The 14184-nt window shown below is 39.8% G+C and overlaps 1 protein-coding gene and 1 pseudogene across 1 annotated transcript; both read left to right on the top strand.

Moving 5' to 3' along the window:
* Positions 1–1590: 1590 nt before the first annotated feature.
* On the top strand, positions 1591–6681 carry LOC140935903 (microfibril-associated glycoprotein 4-like). The gene is made up of 5 exons (XM_073385479.1): positions 1591–1923; positions 2448–2544; positions 3288–3697; positions 5583–5599; positions 6094–6681. The coding sequence occupies exons 1-5, from the start codon at positions 1591–1593 to the stop codon at positions 6311–6313; spliced, it is 1077 nt and encodes a 358-aa protein (XP_073241580.1). The 3' UTR covers positions 6314–6681.
* Positions 6682–9865: 3184 nt separating this feature from the next.
* Positions 9866–12221, top strand: LOC140934759 (microfibril-associated glycoprotein 4 pseudogene; annotated as a pseudogene).
* Positions 12222–14184: the final 1963 nt, after the last annotated feature.

Raw genomic sequence — 14184 nt, 5'->3', positions numbered from 1 at the left:
TAGGCTATATATTTGAGTTGTTCTCATTTATATTCATTCGCGTCTTACGACCGTCCCTACGCCCTCAAAATTAAATACCCGGTGATCAGGGGTTTCTCTTAGACGTAGTTTTTTGCATGCTGCTATATGAAAAGTTTAGCACGTTTTGTATGTTTACTGAATCATTGTTATACGAGCATAGTTTAGATCATTTTGTTGGGTTGATTTTCTTGCTGTAATTTTTTACATTTCCGAGTTTTCATTCTGTTTGTTGTATTATTTCCATCCATTCTGTTGATGAAGGCATAATAAAGAGGGTCGCACACGGCTCGTGTTGACACACCCCAATTGAGGTTGCTTGTTACATGATAAATGTTTTATATTCGTTTGAGCGGGGTAGCGAATTAAAGTATAATTTCAAAATGTATTCCTTAGTCAATACAAGAAAAAGTCAACTTCAGCAATAGAATTAGTAGGCCAGAATTAACATAAAATATTTATTTACTATGTGATGCAAGCGACCAAAGGTCCTAACTATGGTTCTTTAAGTGAAAAAAATTCGAAGATACTCAAATCATTGACAATTAATAAAGAGGAAACAAATCAGTTTAAATATCGTAAAGGAAGTTTGGTTAAATGATACTGATTTTCATAAAGTTTTGAGTTTCTTGAGTCAAAAGTTTTTAATGTGGCATTTGATTGGCTATATATCAAACACTCAGTACGGTGTAACATCTTTCTGATGTGGCCAGTCATCTCACCAAGTTGGTCGTAGGAAACTGTCGTCTACGCAACGAAAAAAAGTGTAATCGTGAAAAGTACCTCTCTAAAATTGTTTAAAGAAAAGGGGGTACTTTTCATTCATATACTCCTTGAACTGATTAGAAAATTGTTGTAAAATTCAAACTGAGGGTGAAATGTAAACAGCACCGCAGGAAAGCGCTAATAAGTGATTGGAATCTACAGATTCCATTTTGATTTTGAAATAGTTTGACTCCCGCTTGCATTCATTATCATTTTTTTGGAACTCAAGGAACTGACTCAAACGTGTAATATGACGACTTTTTTTACAGCATCCTAACAAGTGTGCCATCGCACGTTAAAAGTTCCCCGGTAGATAACTTTTCCCAATGTTCATAATAAATCGTTGCAGATCAAAACTCAAGTTTTCATCCTGCTGTACGATCTGTTAAAAAATTCTTTTCACCTAATGAAAAAAGCACCAAACTAGGCACATCAAAATAAGAAACGATAGCATAGTGTGCGGGCTGAAAATGTTCCTGTGGCAACGGCGGGGAAGACCTCTCGAATTTGGTCTGCCGGTCACCATTAAAGCAGACTCAACACAGGAAGAATTCAGCGGAATTTTAGACATATATTAAGACATATATTTTAACTAGTAAAATTATTATCTTGCAATAAAACTGCGATAAAATATTGTTCAAAAACATCAATCCCAAAACGTAACCATGGTATACGCGTAAACATACAGACTTGCAACGGGGAACTTCAAGCGTCGCTTCTGAATTATTTATATCAAGCAGAAACTTTTTAAGTTTTAACAGAAACGTTTTTCTCAGTCTGTTAATAATATTTCATCCCATGGAGAAGATGGAAGGCTTGTGGTTGGTTTTATTAACATCCTCTGCAAGTGTTGCGGTTCAAGGATTTAAGAATTTCTTATCAGATCCAGACTTAAAGTTCCGAAATTTCGCAACGAAGATTGATGGGCGAAGACTCAATGGAAGCTTCTTCAAAGAGTTCAATGTGACATCAGAAATATTTTGTCAAATTGAATGTGTGGCTGATAGCCGATGTTCCTCCTACAACTTACGTCCGATCTTAGGCATGGAGATGTTCGTTTGTCAGCTCAATCAGGGAGATAGATTCATGGGCCATCAAATTTTTACAGAAGAAGATGGCGCAATATATAGAGGAATACAGGTCAGTAATAAAGCAAGGTTATGTAATATTGTAATACAGTTGAACCTCCACGTGCGACCACCTTCCCAAAACACCAAAAATCTTCTCAGTCAAAGCCTTATAGCTGAGACCTGTCGTAAACGACCACCTCTCGTAGGCGACCGCGACCACTTTTTCTGCTTTTCACCCTCGGTAAGCGACCACTTAACACATGTCTTACTAAACAGTGAAGTACATTGTAAAAATGGACCAAAAGGAATTTATCTTTGGCTGTCATTATTGTCTACACATCTATTACTGTGTTTATTAGTTCGATCTATAACTACAGTATTAACCATTACCCTTGAAAAAAGTCTGGGTAGTATAGAATACCTAGCCAGTGAAACAGGGACTTTTCTTGGGGAATTAAGCTCCATGGTTGAGCGAGAGGTGCCCTGGTACCGGTATCAAGTGAATCCTTACTTCTTTCAGGAACATGTCGTTCTATTGCTGATCTTGACTTGTTCAGGTACAGGCAAAACTTCAAGCTTTTCCTTTTTTTTTAGAGCATCTGTGAAAGAGAATCACCTTGTGCCGAAGATGAGATATGCATTCCCGACTACGAAGATGATGCCAAGCATTTCTGCAAATGTATCGGTTCAGGTAAGGCGTCCAGACAAATCTGGATTAATCCGAAAACGCATCTTTTTACATTTTCTCCAGCTAGGTCTACTGTTCACACTGAAATGGTATTTTTGGTAAAGAAAACCTAGCGGTCCTCAGGTTAGTGAAATTTTAACCGCCTGCTGCTGTAGTTGTTGGAGTAGTTTTGTTGTTATCGCACAGATCCAAAACGACTATGAGGGCGAGAAACTCCATTTTCAATTTATCGTTGTTAGTGTAAATGTCATCAAAGCTTCAATTAATTTAGCACAAAGTAAACTGTTCTCCAAGTGCTGAGACAGTGCCCAGGAGTAACATTGCCTGTCTAATCAGCACTTACGCAATTAGGCACAATTAAGACGTAATCGTCACAGTTTTTATTCAAGACGAAAGGTTTACATAGCTCAGTAGAAATACTTGCATTGTTTCTTCAATTTAAAGCCAAAAAAATATAAGATATTTATGGGCGCAGTGATCTCCACCCTTCACTCCTTCATTCGAGTAATTTTTGGTTATTCAATGTTCGTACAATTTGATATAAGGTGATAAGAGTATTGATTCCCTTTTCTCCTCTCTTGCACTCTTAGCTTATTTATGATCTTTAGTGCTTTTTAGCACTGTTTTGAAGCACAATAGGACTACAGCAAAAGAACCAAATCTGTTCAGTAACTTTTTTAAACAAGCTAATTAAGGCATAGAATGTCTTGCTGGCTTCAGTGAATAGATCATGTTTTTTAATGCAGAATGCTTTCGCCCAAGACATTGTCACGAGCTTTACTTAAATGGTTCCACGACTGATGGAGTGTACTTGGTTTACCCTGACAACGAAGAACCCATTAAAGTGCTGTGTGACATGAAAACAGAGGGCGGTGGATGGACAGTCTTTCAAAGACGAATGGATGGATCAGTGGACTTCTACTTGGGATGGGAAGACTACAGAGTGGGATTTGGAAATCTGAACGGGGAGTTCTGGTTAGGGAATGATAATCTTCACCGTCTGACTGCAAATGCTGATATGATGCTCCGAGTTGATTTGGAGGATTACGATGGTGTCCGAAAATATGCCCAGTACACGACATTCTCTGTAGCTGACGCGGACGACAACTATCGACTGACGATTGACGGATATAATGGCACCGCGGGTGATTCGATGGTCGTGTGTGCTAAGCCAGCTAAGTAAGTACGTAGGGATATAATTAAGGTGGCTCGATAGGGTTTTTCAGGGTCAATACCTCCCAAGTTTGAGCATAAACTACGTCACCTTTTTACAAAAATTTGGAAAATTTCCATCACAGCTGTATTAGATAAAGATGAAAATTTGTTATGATCAGGGTTGCAATGACATCTAGTTCACATAGCAACGAAATGACGCCATTGCCTATTTTACTTGCAGCCGTATTTTTCGGCACTGGGAACTGTTGTTCCAAAATCATTAACGGGAGAGTTTTCGTCCAATAGCCGCCTCGATATATGTTCGCGAAGTGTAAGCGAAATTTATAAGAGCATTATCGAGATATTTGGGATGAAGGTTTTATGGTTAGAAATACAGAAAGAAATGGACAATCTTGATGTTCGACCGTTATTTGTAGAAAACAAAGCGCTTTTGAAAGGCAATTTCACCTCATAGTAGTTTCAATCTTTTTAAAAACGTGTGTGAGAGATACGTAGAGATCATGGAGATAGCTCTAACTGATTGCTAGAAGGAAGGATTTTATTCAGTATGTATCGAGGCGCTCTGGTTAGCGGTTTTGTGAACCTTTTGATCTACTTTAACAAATAAGCGAAACCGCAAGAAAGATTTTTTTTAAATTTGAGATTCTCTAGGGAATGATCAACCGCGAGCGACCTGGACCGTCTGAAAATCAGGCTACATTTTCGCGGACAGAGAGCTTTTATTGAGTGCTGAATAAGAGAAGTTCGCTGCCGCCTTCAAAGGCAAAAACTCGCTTCTCTGCTCCCTATGTCTAGCAAAGCAGAGCACAGACTAAACACAGTTTTCAACGAGCATTCATAGTGTTATTATGAAACTAGGATGCAAATGCCGTGTTTCCTCATACTAATTTTCCCTTAAAAATGGATACACACCTAAGGAAAAATTGCAATATTGATGGGCTTTTCTAGCATCAACTACATCTAATCAGAAATTTTTTCGCCATTACATTATGACCCCACCTAAGAGAAAACGGGGAAAATCAAAGGCGCTTCTCGGTAAAGCCAATCTTCGAGGCAAGTTAGATGCCATCTTGGAATGGTATGAACTGCAAGTTACCGGAACTATAGGGCGCTCATTGGCCAAAATTCAATGAAAGAACATCCGTTATTATGATTACGACACACAATGAGCGTATTACAAGCATAATCATAAGAAAACGACCGATCATTTTCTAAAGATTATGATATTGTTGATAACAAACGTCTTTATGAATATGATTTTATACTTTGACATAATAACCGACATAAGCCCCTCCCCCCTAATGACTAAGATTATGTTCGTTATATAGGTCACTCATGGAACCAGCTAGAAGCTAGAAACTTTGCACATGTGGCACACTTTTTGGAACATTTCTTTGCAATCGTGGAGTAACGCCTTATTTCACGTCGTGTAGAGGAACGTTTGCAAACGACTTCAAATTTCTCTTTTCCTTTTAAACTTGGATTTTGTTTTAAGAAATTCAACTCTAGGAGAGAGAGTTCGCCTACTTTTGGCGTAACTAAACGCAGAGCTCAGTCGAACTCACTGAACCCGTTTAAAACTTTTAAACGAAGAACGGGAATTCAGAACGTCAGTGAACTGATAGAAGCTCATACAATGCTTCCAGTGGCGGATCCAAGGGAGGGGCCGGGGGAGCGGGCGGCCTCCCCTTATTTTTAGACCAAAATGAGGCGCGAAGGGCAGAAAAAAATTTTTTTGAGACCGGGACCCCCCCTTATCTCAAGGTCTGGATGACTGCCCCCACCTATCTGAAGGTCTGGATCTGTCACTGGCTTCTTATACAGCTATGCTGTTTATACGCAGCTATTGCGGCACCTGAAAAAAGACCGAGAGGTTACAACTGTATTTAAGATCTCTCCTAACAAATTACCCACCCAATCTATACCAAGATCAATGGGTTCGATGAGTGGTCGCTGTCAAAGAATCGTTATTGACCTATCGTGCCTCTGGGTCCCATATACAGTTAGATTTAATGAAAACACTGTGACAGGACCTACACGTTTAGATTTAGTCCTTTTCTGAGAAGACTGGAGGGTGTACATATTTTTGAAAGTCGAGCAAAGCTATAGCTCTTTCGCCTCCTTTCCTCAATTATTTGAAGCCCCAAATGCCGAAGGCCGAAAATCGAACCAGGGTCTACCGCAACACAGTCATGCATACAGACCAGCTCGATAAGTTACTTTTCATATGAAAAAGTAAATTTTAACGTTAAAAACTTGTGTTAGTTTTGTATGAGTTTTCCAGTGTAATGAATCATAAATCAGAATGGATATAATATCGCGGTTGCTGATTTTGTAATGAGAATTGTGTTTTAACAACCATCGATATTTCTTTAGGAACATGATGTTTACAACGCAAGATAGAGACAATGATGTGAATTCTGGAGCAAATTGTGCGGTTTCGTACAAAGGAGGATGGTGGTACAATAAGTGCCATTGCGCTAATCTTAATGGATTGTACCAAGGAGGTTTACACGCACAAGGCGTCGCGTGGTCCTCATTGAGAGGCCTTGGGTATTCCTTTAAACACGCAGAGATGAAATTTCGGCCTAATTAAGGCTACAGCAACTTCATATCCAGCAGGCACCACTGGAATAATTGTTAAATGGACCAATAGCTCTGGGCCAATGAGAGAACGAGAATCACGACAGAAACACTTAACACAGGAAACGAGACTCTTTAGCTTTCGTTCAACTGATGTCATTTTGGACTTTCAGCCAGAAACTCAACCTTAGGACGATTAAGTCACGATGTTATCCGTCGTCTGTCAGTTAAGCAGTGATTTATTGGCTATGAAGCCACTTAATGTCATTGGTGCGTTTCGATCCGTCTATTGTCACAGTTAAACAGTTACCGGCACCGTACAAACGACTTATTGGCGGACTCAAGCAATACTAACTACGAGGGAATGACTGGACAACCGACAATTTGACCAACAATACACGACTGTTTAACTGTGACAGTAGAAACGAAACGCACCAATGACACCATTAGTCTTCATAGCCAATAAGTAAACGTAACGGCTTAACTAGCAGAAGACCAACTTCAACGCGACTTTATTGACCAATGAGGGCAATAACCAGAGTTAAATACCATCAACTGACGTGATACAACACACTTTCACTCTGAAGATGACTACTGCACAGTTTGTCGAAACGTCAGTCACTGCCAACAACAACAGTCTTATTCAGGACTACGTTCACCCGGACGATCAGGCTCAACCTACTTATGAAATGACTCCTGGCTTCAAACCTTTCACAACAGACATTTTTTATTGAGAAAATAAAGTGCACCTGTTTACTGCATGTGACGGGAGAGAATTGAGAAGACTTTGATGTTGCTTGATTCATAGAATGTTTTTCTTCTCCGCTAGGTGCATTAAAAATCAAAGATTCCGCTACAAAAGTGATTCAATTGCCCTATCCTCAATCTCGTACCCAGAGCCTTCTGGCTTTTTGGTCAGCGGGGTAACGCTAAAGAAGACGCTGGGGACATCAAATCTCGACCGCAGAAATCCAAAAAATAGATAGAGCGTTTTTACATGACGTCACGGCGGCCATATTGGTGTTCCAAAACAATGAAACGGCTACCATGTTGGTGTTCCAAACCAATCCGGTGGGAATTGAACTCTTTTCTCATGCAAACGCTTTCTTTTGTTCCAATAAATTTGCATAGATGCTGAACACGTGAGTGAAGACTCTGAGTACGAGATTGCCCCACCCTGGGCTAAAAATTGCAGCAAATGTCCGCAAATCCGGCGCCATGCCCGCTTATGTTTCTGGGGTCGGTATTGAATTCACTGTATCGGAGCCTTGAAAATGAGCAACGACAACATGGTGCAGCACGTATTTTTAAATTGTACTTGAAGACATTTTGCCATCTGGGGATTATGATAAGTTGATAATGCTGGCGGGTTATGATAAGTTGATAATGCTGGCGTTATAGTGCAATGATTTTATAACAAACCCACAACCACCTTTATTGTATGCTGGTTGAGAGATGTGCCCGCAAGATTGCTGGGAATTACCGGGATGTGAGCGTGCGTTTAACTTTTCGAATCGGCTATTTTTTGTGTTTATTCTTATTAGCAACTGGGGGTCTCGGGCCGGGTGAGTGGACGGAAATTAGATTTGCACCACATTTGCCCAGGGTAAATATGTTGCCAAAAAATGCGGGCTACAGTTTTTCTCCTGCTACTTGGGGTCTCTAACTGATCATGTTATGTTTCATTTCACTAGGACCAGTAGACTCTTAGTTTATGATTATCTTAGTGAAGTCGGTAGAGTACCTAAGTCAGCTAGACAGAAGCAACCGCACTTGAAGTTTATTTATATGTAGAACCTCTCGAACCGGTGACTTAAATTTCACGTTGTTGCAAAGAAGTGTGTCTAAAATTTGATGTATTGAGGTGTTTTACCAAAAATTTTCTCTTTTCCTCGCTCTGGGTAATCCATATTGCCCGAATTTTTTTAATACCAACCATATTGCAGAGGGACTAAGTTGGTGTAGCAAAATTTCTACCAGTGTAATTATCTTACGATTTACGTTCGTATTTTCTGCTATTGTCGTTTGATCCCTGTTTCCTAACTAAATGTAAGTCTACCACAAAATATTTCATTAATCCGCCTCTCTATTCACTGACCTGTATTCCTCTATATAGTGCTCCATCTTCATAAGTGAAATTCTGGTGGCCTACAAATCTATCTCCGTGATTAAGCTGACAAACGGACATCTCCATGCCTGGGATCGGAACTAAATTGTAGGATAAACATCGGCTATCAGTCACACATTCAATTTGACAAAATATTTCTGATGTCACATTCAACTCTTTGACGAAGCTTCCGTTGAGTCTTCGCCCGTCAATCTTTTTTGCGAAATTACGGAACTTTAAGTCTGGATATGATAAGAATTCTTAGATTCATGGAGCGCAATACTTGCAGAGGATGTTAATATAACTAGCCACAAGCCCACCATTTTCTCTGTGGTTTGAAACATTATCAATAGACTGAAAAAGGCCTCTGTTGAGAGTGAAAGAAATTCGGCTTGATCTGATGAATAATTCAAAAGCAGCAGAATAAAGATCCCCATCGTAATTATGTTTACGCACATACCATGGTTACCTTTCGTTATCATTCATGCCTAAAATTCCGCTGAGCATTACTTATCCGCAGTCAGCCTTCAGTCTGCATTAAAAGGTAACTGACAGACCCAATTCTTGAGCTTGATCTTCCCTAATGTTGCCACCTAAACATCCCAGGCGTCACAATTCCATATAAATGTCTAACATTATTATGGCAAGTTTTGTTGTTTTTTTTTTTATTATTAACTGAAAACAATTTTTTCATTGAAGATCTCACAGCAGGATATACCGTAATTTACAAAGTTTAACTCAAAACACAAGAACAAGTGATGGAACACCTTTTTAAAATGCTATAAATAAGGCTGTTATAAGGTTTGAATCTTCGGATAAAATGAGAATTTCTATTATTCTGTTGTCTTGTCGCTTGTGTGTTTAATTAAGCGGAAAGACATATACCAAGTAAAGGTAAATATTTAAAACACGAGAATACAGGTGAAAAGATAAAACAGAGGAAAGCAAGGGGAAACTGGACTGAAAATAAAAGGAAACGAGGCCAGAGGGCAGCAGGGGCTAGGGGCGCCCAACGACTGTTTTCTGTTAAATATACCTGTTGGGAGATGCAAATGAAAATCTGATGAAAATCACCGCCACCTTCGATGCTGCAATGTTAAACGCAGTATGAAATTCGCGAAAACAACGTCCCTTTCACGGTCTCCATACCCTAAAACCCCTACCCTGCTTTCTCTTGTTCCATTTTGGGGTACTCGAGAAAGATTCTGCAGGAATCGAATAAGACCTTTGTTGAGCATGCACTACATGTTGCCAAAAGACAGTTTAAAACAAGGCCAGTAAGTGATTGCTGTGTGCTTGGTAAAGTGGGTTCACTTAGAACCAGCGCTTTCTCGCACTCGAAAAACCAGTTTGACGAGAGAAAACAAGATTGACTAATAACTACCCCAAAATGCTAGCAAGCTCTCCATTTATGGTGAGCGAAACATGCTCTCAAGTGACTTCTCTCGACTCCCCCAAATGGAGAGCTTGCTCGCAGGCTTGACGCGATTCAGGCAGAGTCTTCTTTTCTCCTCCTCGATCGAAAAGAAGACAAAAGGAGACCTGTTTTTTAAAAAGTCTCGTTTTGTCTACATTGCCTTCTATATTTTAAAGTGTATCTGTGAAAGAGAATCACCCTGTGCAAAGGATGAGATATGCGTTCCCGACTACGAAGATGATGCCAAGCATTTCTGTAAATGTATAGGTTCAGGTAAGGCGTCCTTTAAAATCTTGATTTCACATCTTCATTTTCTTCAGTTTGATTGAGCGAGCCAGTGAAAACTCTATTTACCCATGGTAGTTTTATCAAATAACTTTGAAAGAAAGTATCTGTTCTTCTTAAAAGCCCATGCTTAACAAATTAAAATACATGAAAATATTTCTACATCTAACATCTACATCCCCTTTGAATGTTACTTCACTGAAGTGATCCCTCCTGATAACATAAGATGACTTTCGCGATCCCCCACCTATGTCTTTATTTTCCAAGGAAATTTGAGTGGTTCCCCCTCTGAAACCTTCCAAAGTTTTCAGTGATCCCCCCTTTTGGGTTCTCAGTTACGACTGATCCCCTCTTTTGTTCTCCTAAAAATCAAGTGATCCCCCCCAAAATCCTCCGCAACCCCCCCCAAACGCGATAAATAATGACCGGTCCCTAATTGTACAGATTTGAGTCAACGTTAGAAATCTCACATGCGTAAGAAGGACAAGGGTCATTTTTTTGTTAAACATCATTACAGCCATATGATGTTGTGTCATTTTGGCTAGCAACAAGTTTGTGTCCCTCTAAAATGGTGTTTTCGGTAACGAAAACGGTGTCAGAGTAGAGCCTGCGTAGCAGTCGTTTTCGTTCTGTAGTCATTTGCGGTGTTGTTATTAAGGTCAGTAATACTACCGCAAGAGCCATGGACCAAATCCGTTCAGTTGCCAGGTAATTAAAATGGGAAATCTGTTGCTGACTTCAGTAACTCCTTTTTTTTATATGCAGAATGCTTTCGCCCAAGACATTGTCAAGACCTTTACTTAAAGGGTTCCATGACTGGAGTGTACTTGGTTTGATAACGGAGAACCCATTCAAGTGCTGTGTGACATGACAACTGAGGGCGGTGGATGGACAGTCTTTCAAACACGAATGGATGGATCAGTGTTCTTCTACTTGGGATGGGAAGAATACAGAGTGGGATTTGGAAATTTGAACGGGGAGTTCTGGTTAGGGAATGATAATCTTCACTGTCTAACTGCAAATGCTACTATGATGCTCCGAGTTGATTTGGAGGATTACGATGGTGTCCGAAAATATGCCCAGTACACGACATTCACTGTAGCTGACGCGGACGACAACTATCGACTGACGATTGACGGATATAATGGCACCGCGGGTGACTCGATGGTCGTGTGTGATAGGCCAGCTAAGTACGTACGCAGGAAAAAGGATACAGGTTAAATCGTTCAACAGCCATTAAGCTTCGTAACAGAAGGTGAAAAAAAGCATTTTTGCCGGTCGGTTGGTATTTTAGTGTTGAGTAATAGATGTCTCCTGCCTTTCTTCTCCAAGATCACGTACTCTAAAAATCTGCACTCTCTAGAAAAAACATTAATGCCATTGAAATTTCCAATCGGAATTTCCGGTTTTCCCTTGTAGGGTATAAGCACCCCGACTGAGTGTTGATCCGGCCAGGAATCGGACCCGGGCCAGTCAAGTGGCCAATCGATTGTCCAAAACAAGTCGATTTTTTGCTTTCAAAAAGAATCAAATTTAAACTTGAAAACGCCTTTTTTAGTTTACTACGAGTCTTCTTGAATAATGGAAAGTGAGTTTGATCAACCACAATAAATAATTGTCACAATAAAGATCAATTCTAAGAGATCCAAAGATGGAAGGTGTGCCTACAAAAATACTGGGTCGAGCCACCTTAGGGCCTGTTTACATGGAGTGGGGGACCCCGGTCTAGTGGGGTTGGTTTCTTTTGTTTTGACACTCTGGGGAACACAAAACAAAAGAAACCTACCCCACTAGACCGGGGTCCTCCACTCCATGTAAACAGGGTCTTAGTATCGCAGTTGTTTTTGTTGCAAGGAGAATTGTCTTTCACCCATAATCTTTGCTTCTTTAGAAACATGATGTTTACGACGCAGGATAAAGACAATGATGTGTATTCCATAAAAAAATTGTGCGGTTGAGTTCAAAGGAGGATGGTGGTACAATAAGTGCCATTGCTCTAATCTCAATGGTTTATACCAAGGAGGCTCTCACGCACAAGGCGTCGTGTGGCATTCATTTAGTAGTCAGTGGTATTTCCTGAAACACGTGGAGATGAAATTTCGACCTAATTGAGACTCAAGTACAAGCAAGAAACCTTGGAAACTGACTAGACTTGTCAAAAATCGTCCTCACGAAGGACGTTTTTGAAAGTCTAGAAACTGACCAAGGCCTACTGATTCTTCCGCACCCATTAGGTCTAAATTATTCCAACTATCAATGCCGACCAAATCATGAGTTTTTTTTTACAAGCCTTTATCTCACGGTCTTTGTCTTGTCTGAGTTTTCCCCACCACTCACTATTTTGATCCTTTTATGCAATACTGTATGTCACAAATTTGCATAATTTTGAGACAACTGGCATTTTTAAAATTTTACGTGGTAATTTCGTTACCACATTTGCGAGCTTAGTCTTGGCAAGAAATAACAATAAATTTCCCATGAATTTCGGAAGTTAAATTTTTCACATTTTGCTTCCCAAGTTAGGCTATTTTTGGTAGAAAAAAGGAAACCTAGAGTTTTCGGATTCAAAAATGTGGAGAGGGGAAACAGAAAAATTGTCAGTTTCGTAATACGTTAAATTCAGTGTACATTGCATCTAAAATTTTAGGGAAAATAATACAGAAGCCGTTGCCTCAAGTTCCTATTAGATGACCAAACAGATACAAATTTTATAGCTCCGCTTAGAATGCAGTTCTGAGAGATCTAAAAGTACTCTGGATACCCTAGATAGTGTTTTCAATGCCATTATATTAGGAGGAAATCGTCTTTGGGTGCACCTGAAATTTAAATAACAAAATCAATTTTTTGTCCGCTACTGTTGTCACATTCACGGGGCAAGTGATCCTAGCCTTTTTCACGTGACTGAACGCATTTGCATTAGCTTGGCTACCCAAGATGGAGTCCGCGTGTTGGTTGGCAATTGTTTGAGTTTTATAGTTGTCAGATAGTTTTGTTGTTTCAATGGTTTATCTCTCTACATTCATCAATCACTGCAAACACTTTTTACAATGAATTATTTACTAGTAAAGTTTCTAGATGTAACCAGGATAGATTTGTTTGCCATTTACTTGCTTGTTGCTTAGTTATTGAGTTGTTTTGACCAAAATTATGTAAAAAGTAGAAGCAACATTTCTGCATTTTTTGCTAACATAGACATAATTTACAAAAACTAACATAATCATTGGCATCATTTAAAAAATACTACTTTTGAAAGCAAAATCTATCAAAGCCTAAAGGTAAGTTGTTCTTGTAGCCTGCGCAGCTGGCGGGATTAGCAGACGAGTGCTGTAGCATTTTGGCGGAGAAGCCGTGTGAAGATTGGGAGCAAGTCAAGTTAACATTCCCTCGCGGCTTCGCTGCTCTCGCTTCGCGTGGCGGCTCCGCTGCCAAGAAAGTAACCTTGGGTACAACAATCCCGCCAGTTACGCGGACGATAATTCTGCCTGAGAGGAAATTGTACATCTTCTTTGATTTGAGAGTCATTTCATTAACGGTACTTGTTTTTGTTGACCAAGTTAACAAGGCTTAGCGCCAAGACTAAAATACTATAAGGGGGGGGGGGGGGGGGGGGCTCCCCTGGATCCGCCACTGCTATTTAGTCTTATGACTAAACACTCTATAAACTGATTTGGAGGCCCACTGAGTCTCTTATAAATCTAGTCTAGGTTAGACTCGCATGATTTTTGCAGAATACTATGCTAACCGACAAAAAAAAAAAAAAAAAGAAAGAGCGGAAGGTCTTCCAACACCATTTCAATTTACCACTGTTGAGGTATGGAATTGCAAAGGTGCATCCGATCTTTCTTTAGAGTTGTTTGCCATTTTTGAACTGGTGACGGCTCTGAAAGTGAAAGCTATGCGAAACAAAAAGAGAAGAAGAAAAATATTTATGGGCCCTTGCACTAAGCCAGCGTATACTGGAAAGGGTTTTCGTTTTCGAGTCTTCCTTAGAACGAACGAATTTTCTATAAATTCTAGTTTCTTTCGGTTGTTTGTTCGGCCTGTTTGCCATTTTGGGACACGCTACAGCAATGAA

Source organism: Porites lutea, chromosome 4 (assembly GCF_958299795.1).
Source record: "Porites lutea chromosome 4, jaPorLute2.1, whole genome shotgun sequence".
NCBI classification, from domain to species: domain Eukaryota; kingdom Metazoa; phylum Cnidaria; class Anthozoa; order Scleractinia; family Poritidae; genus Porites; species Porites lutea.
This window is presented reverse-complemented; position numbering and strand designations above follow the sequence as displayed.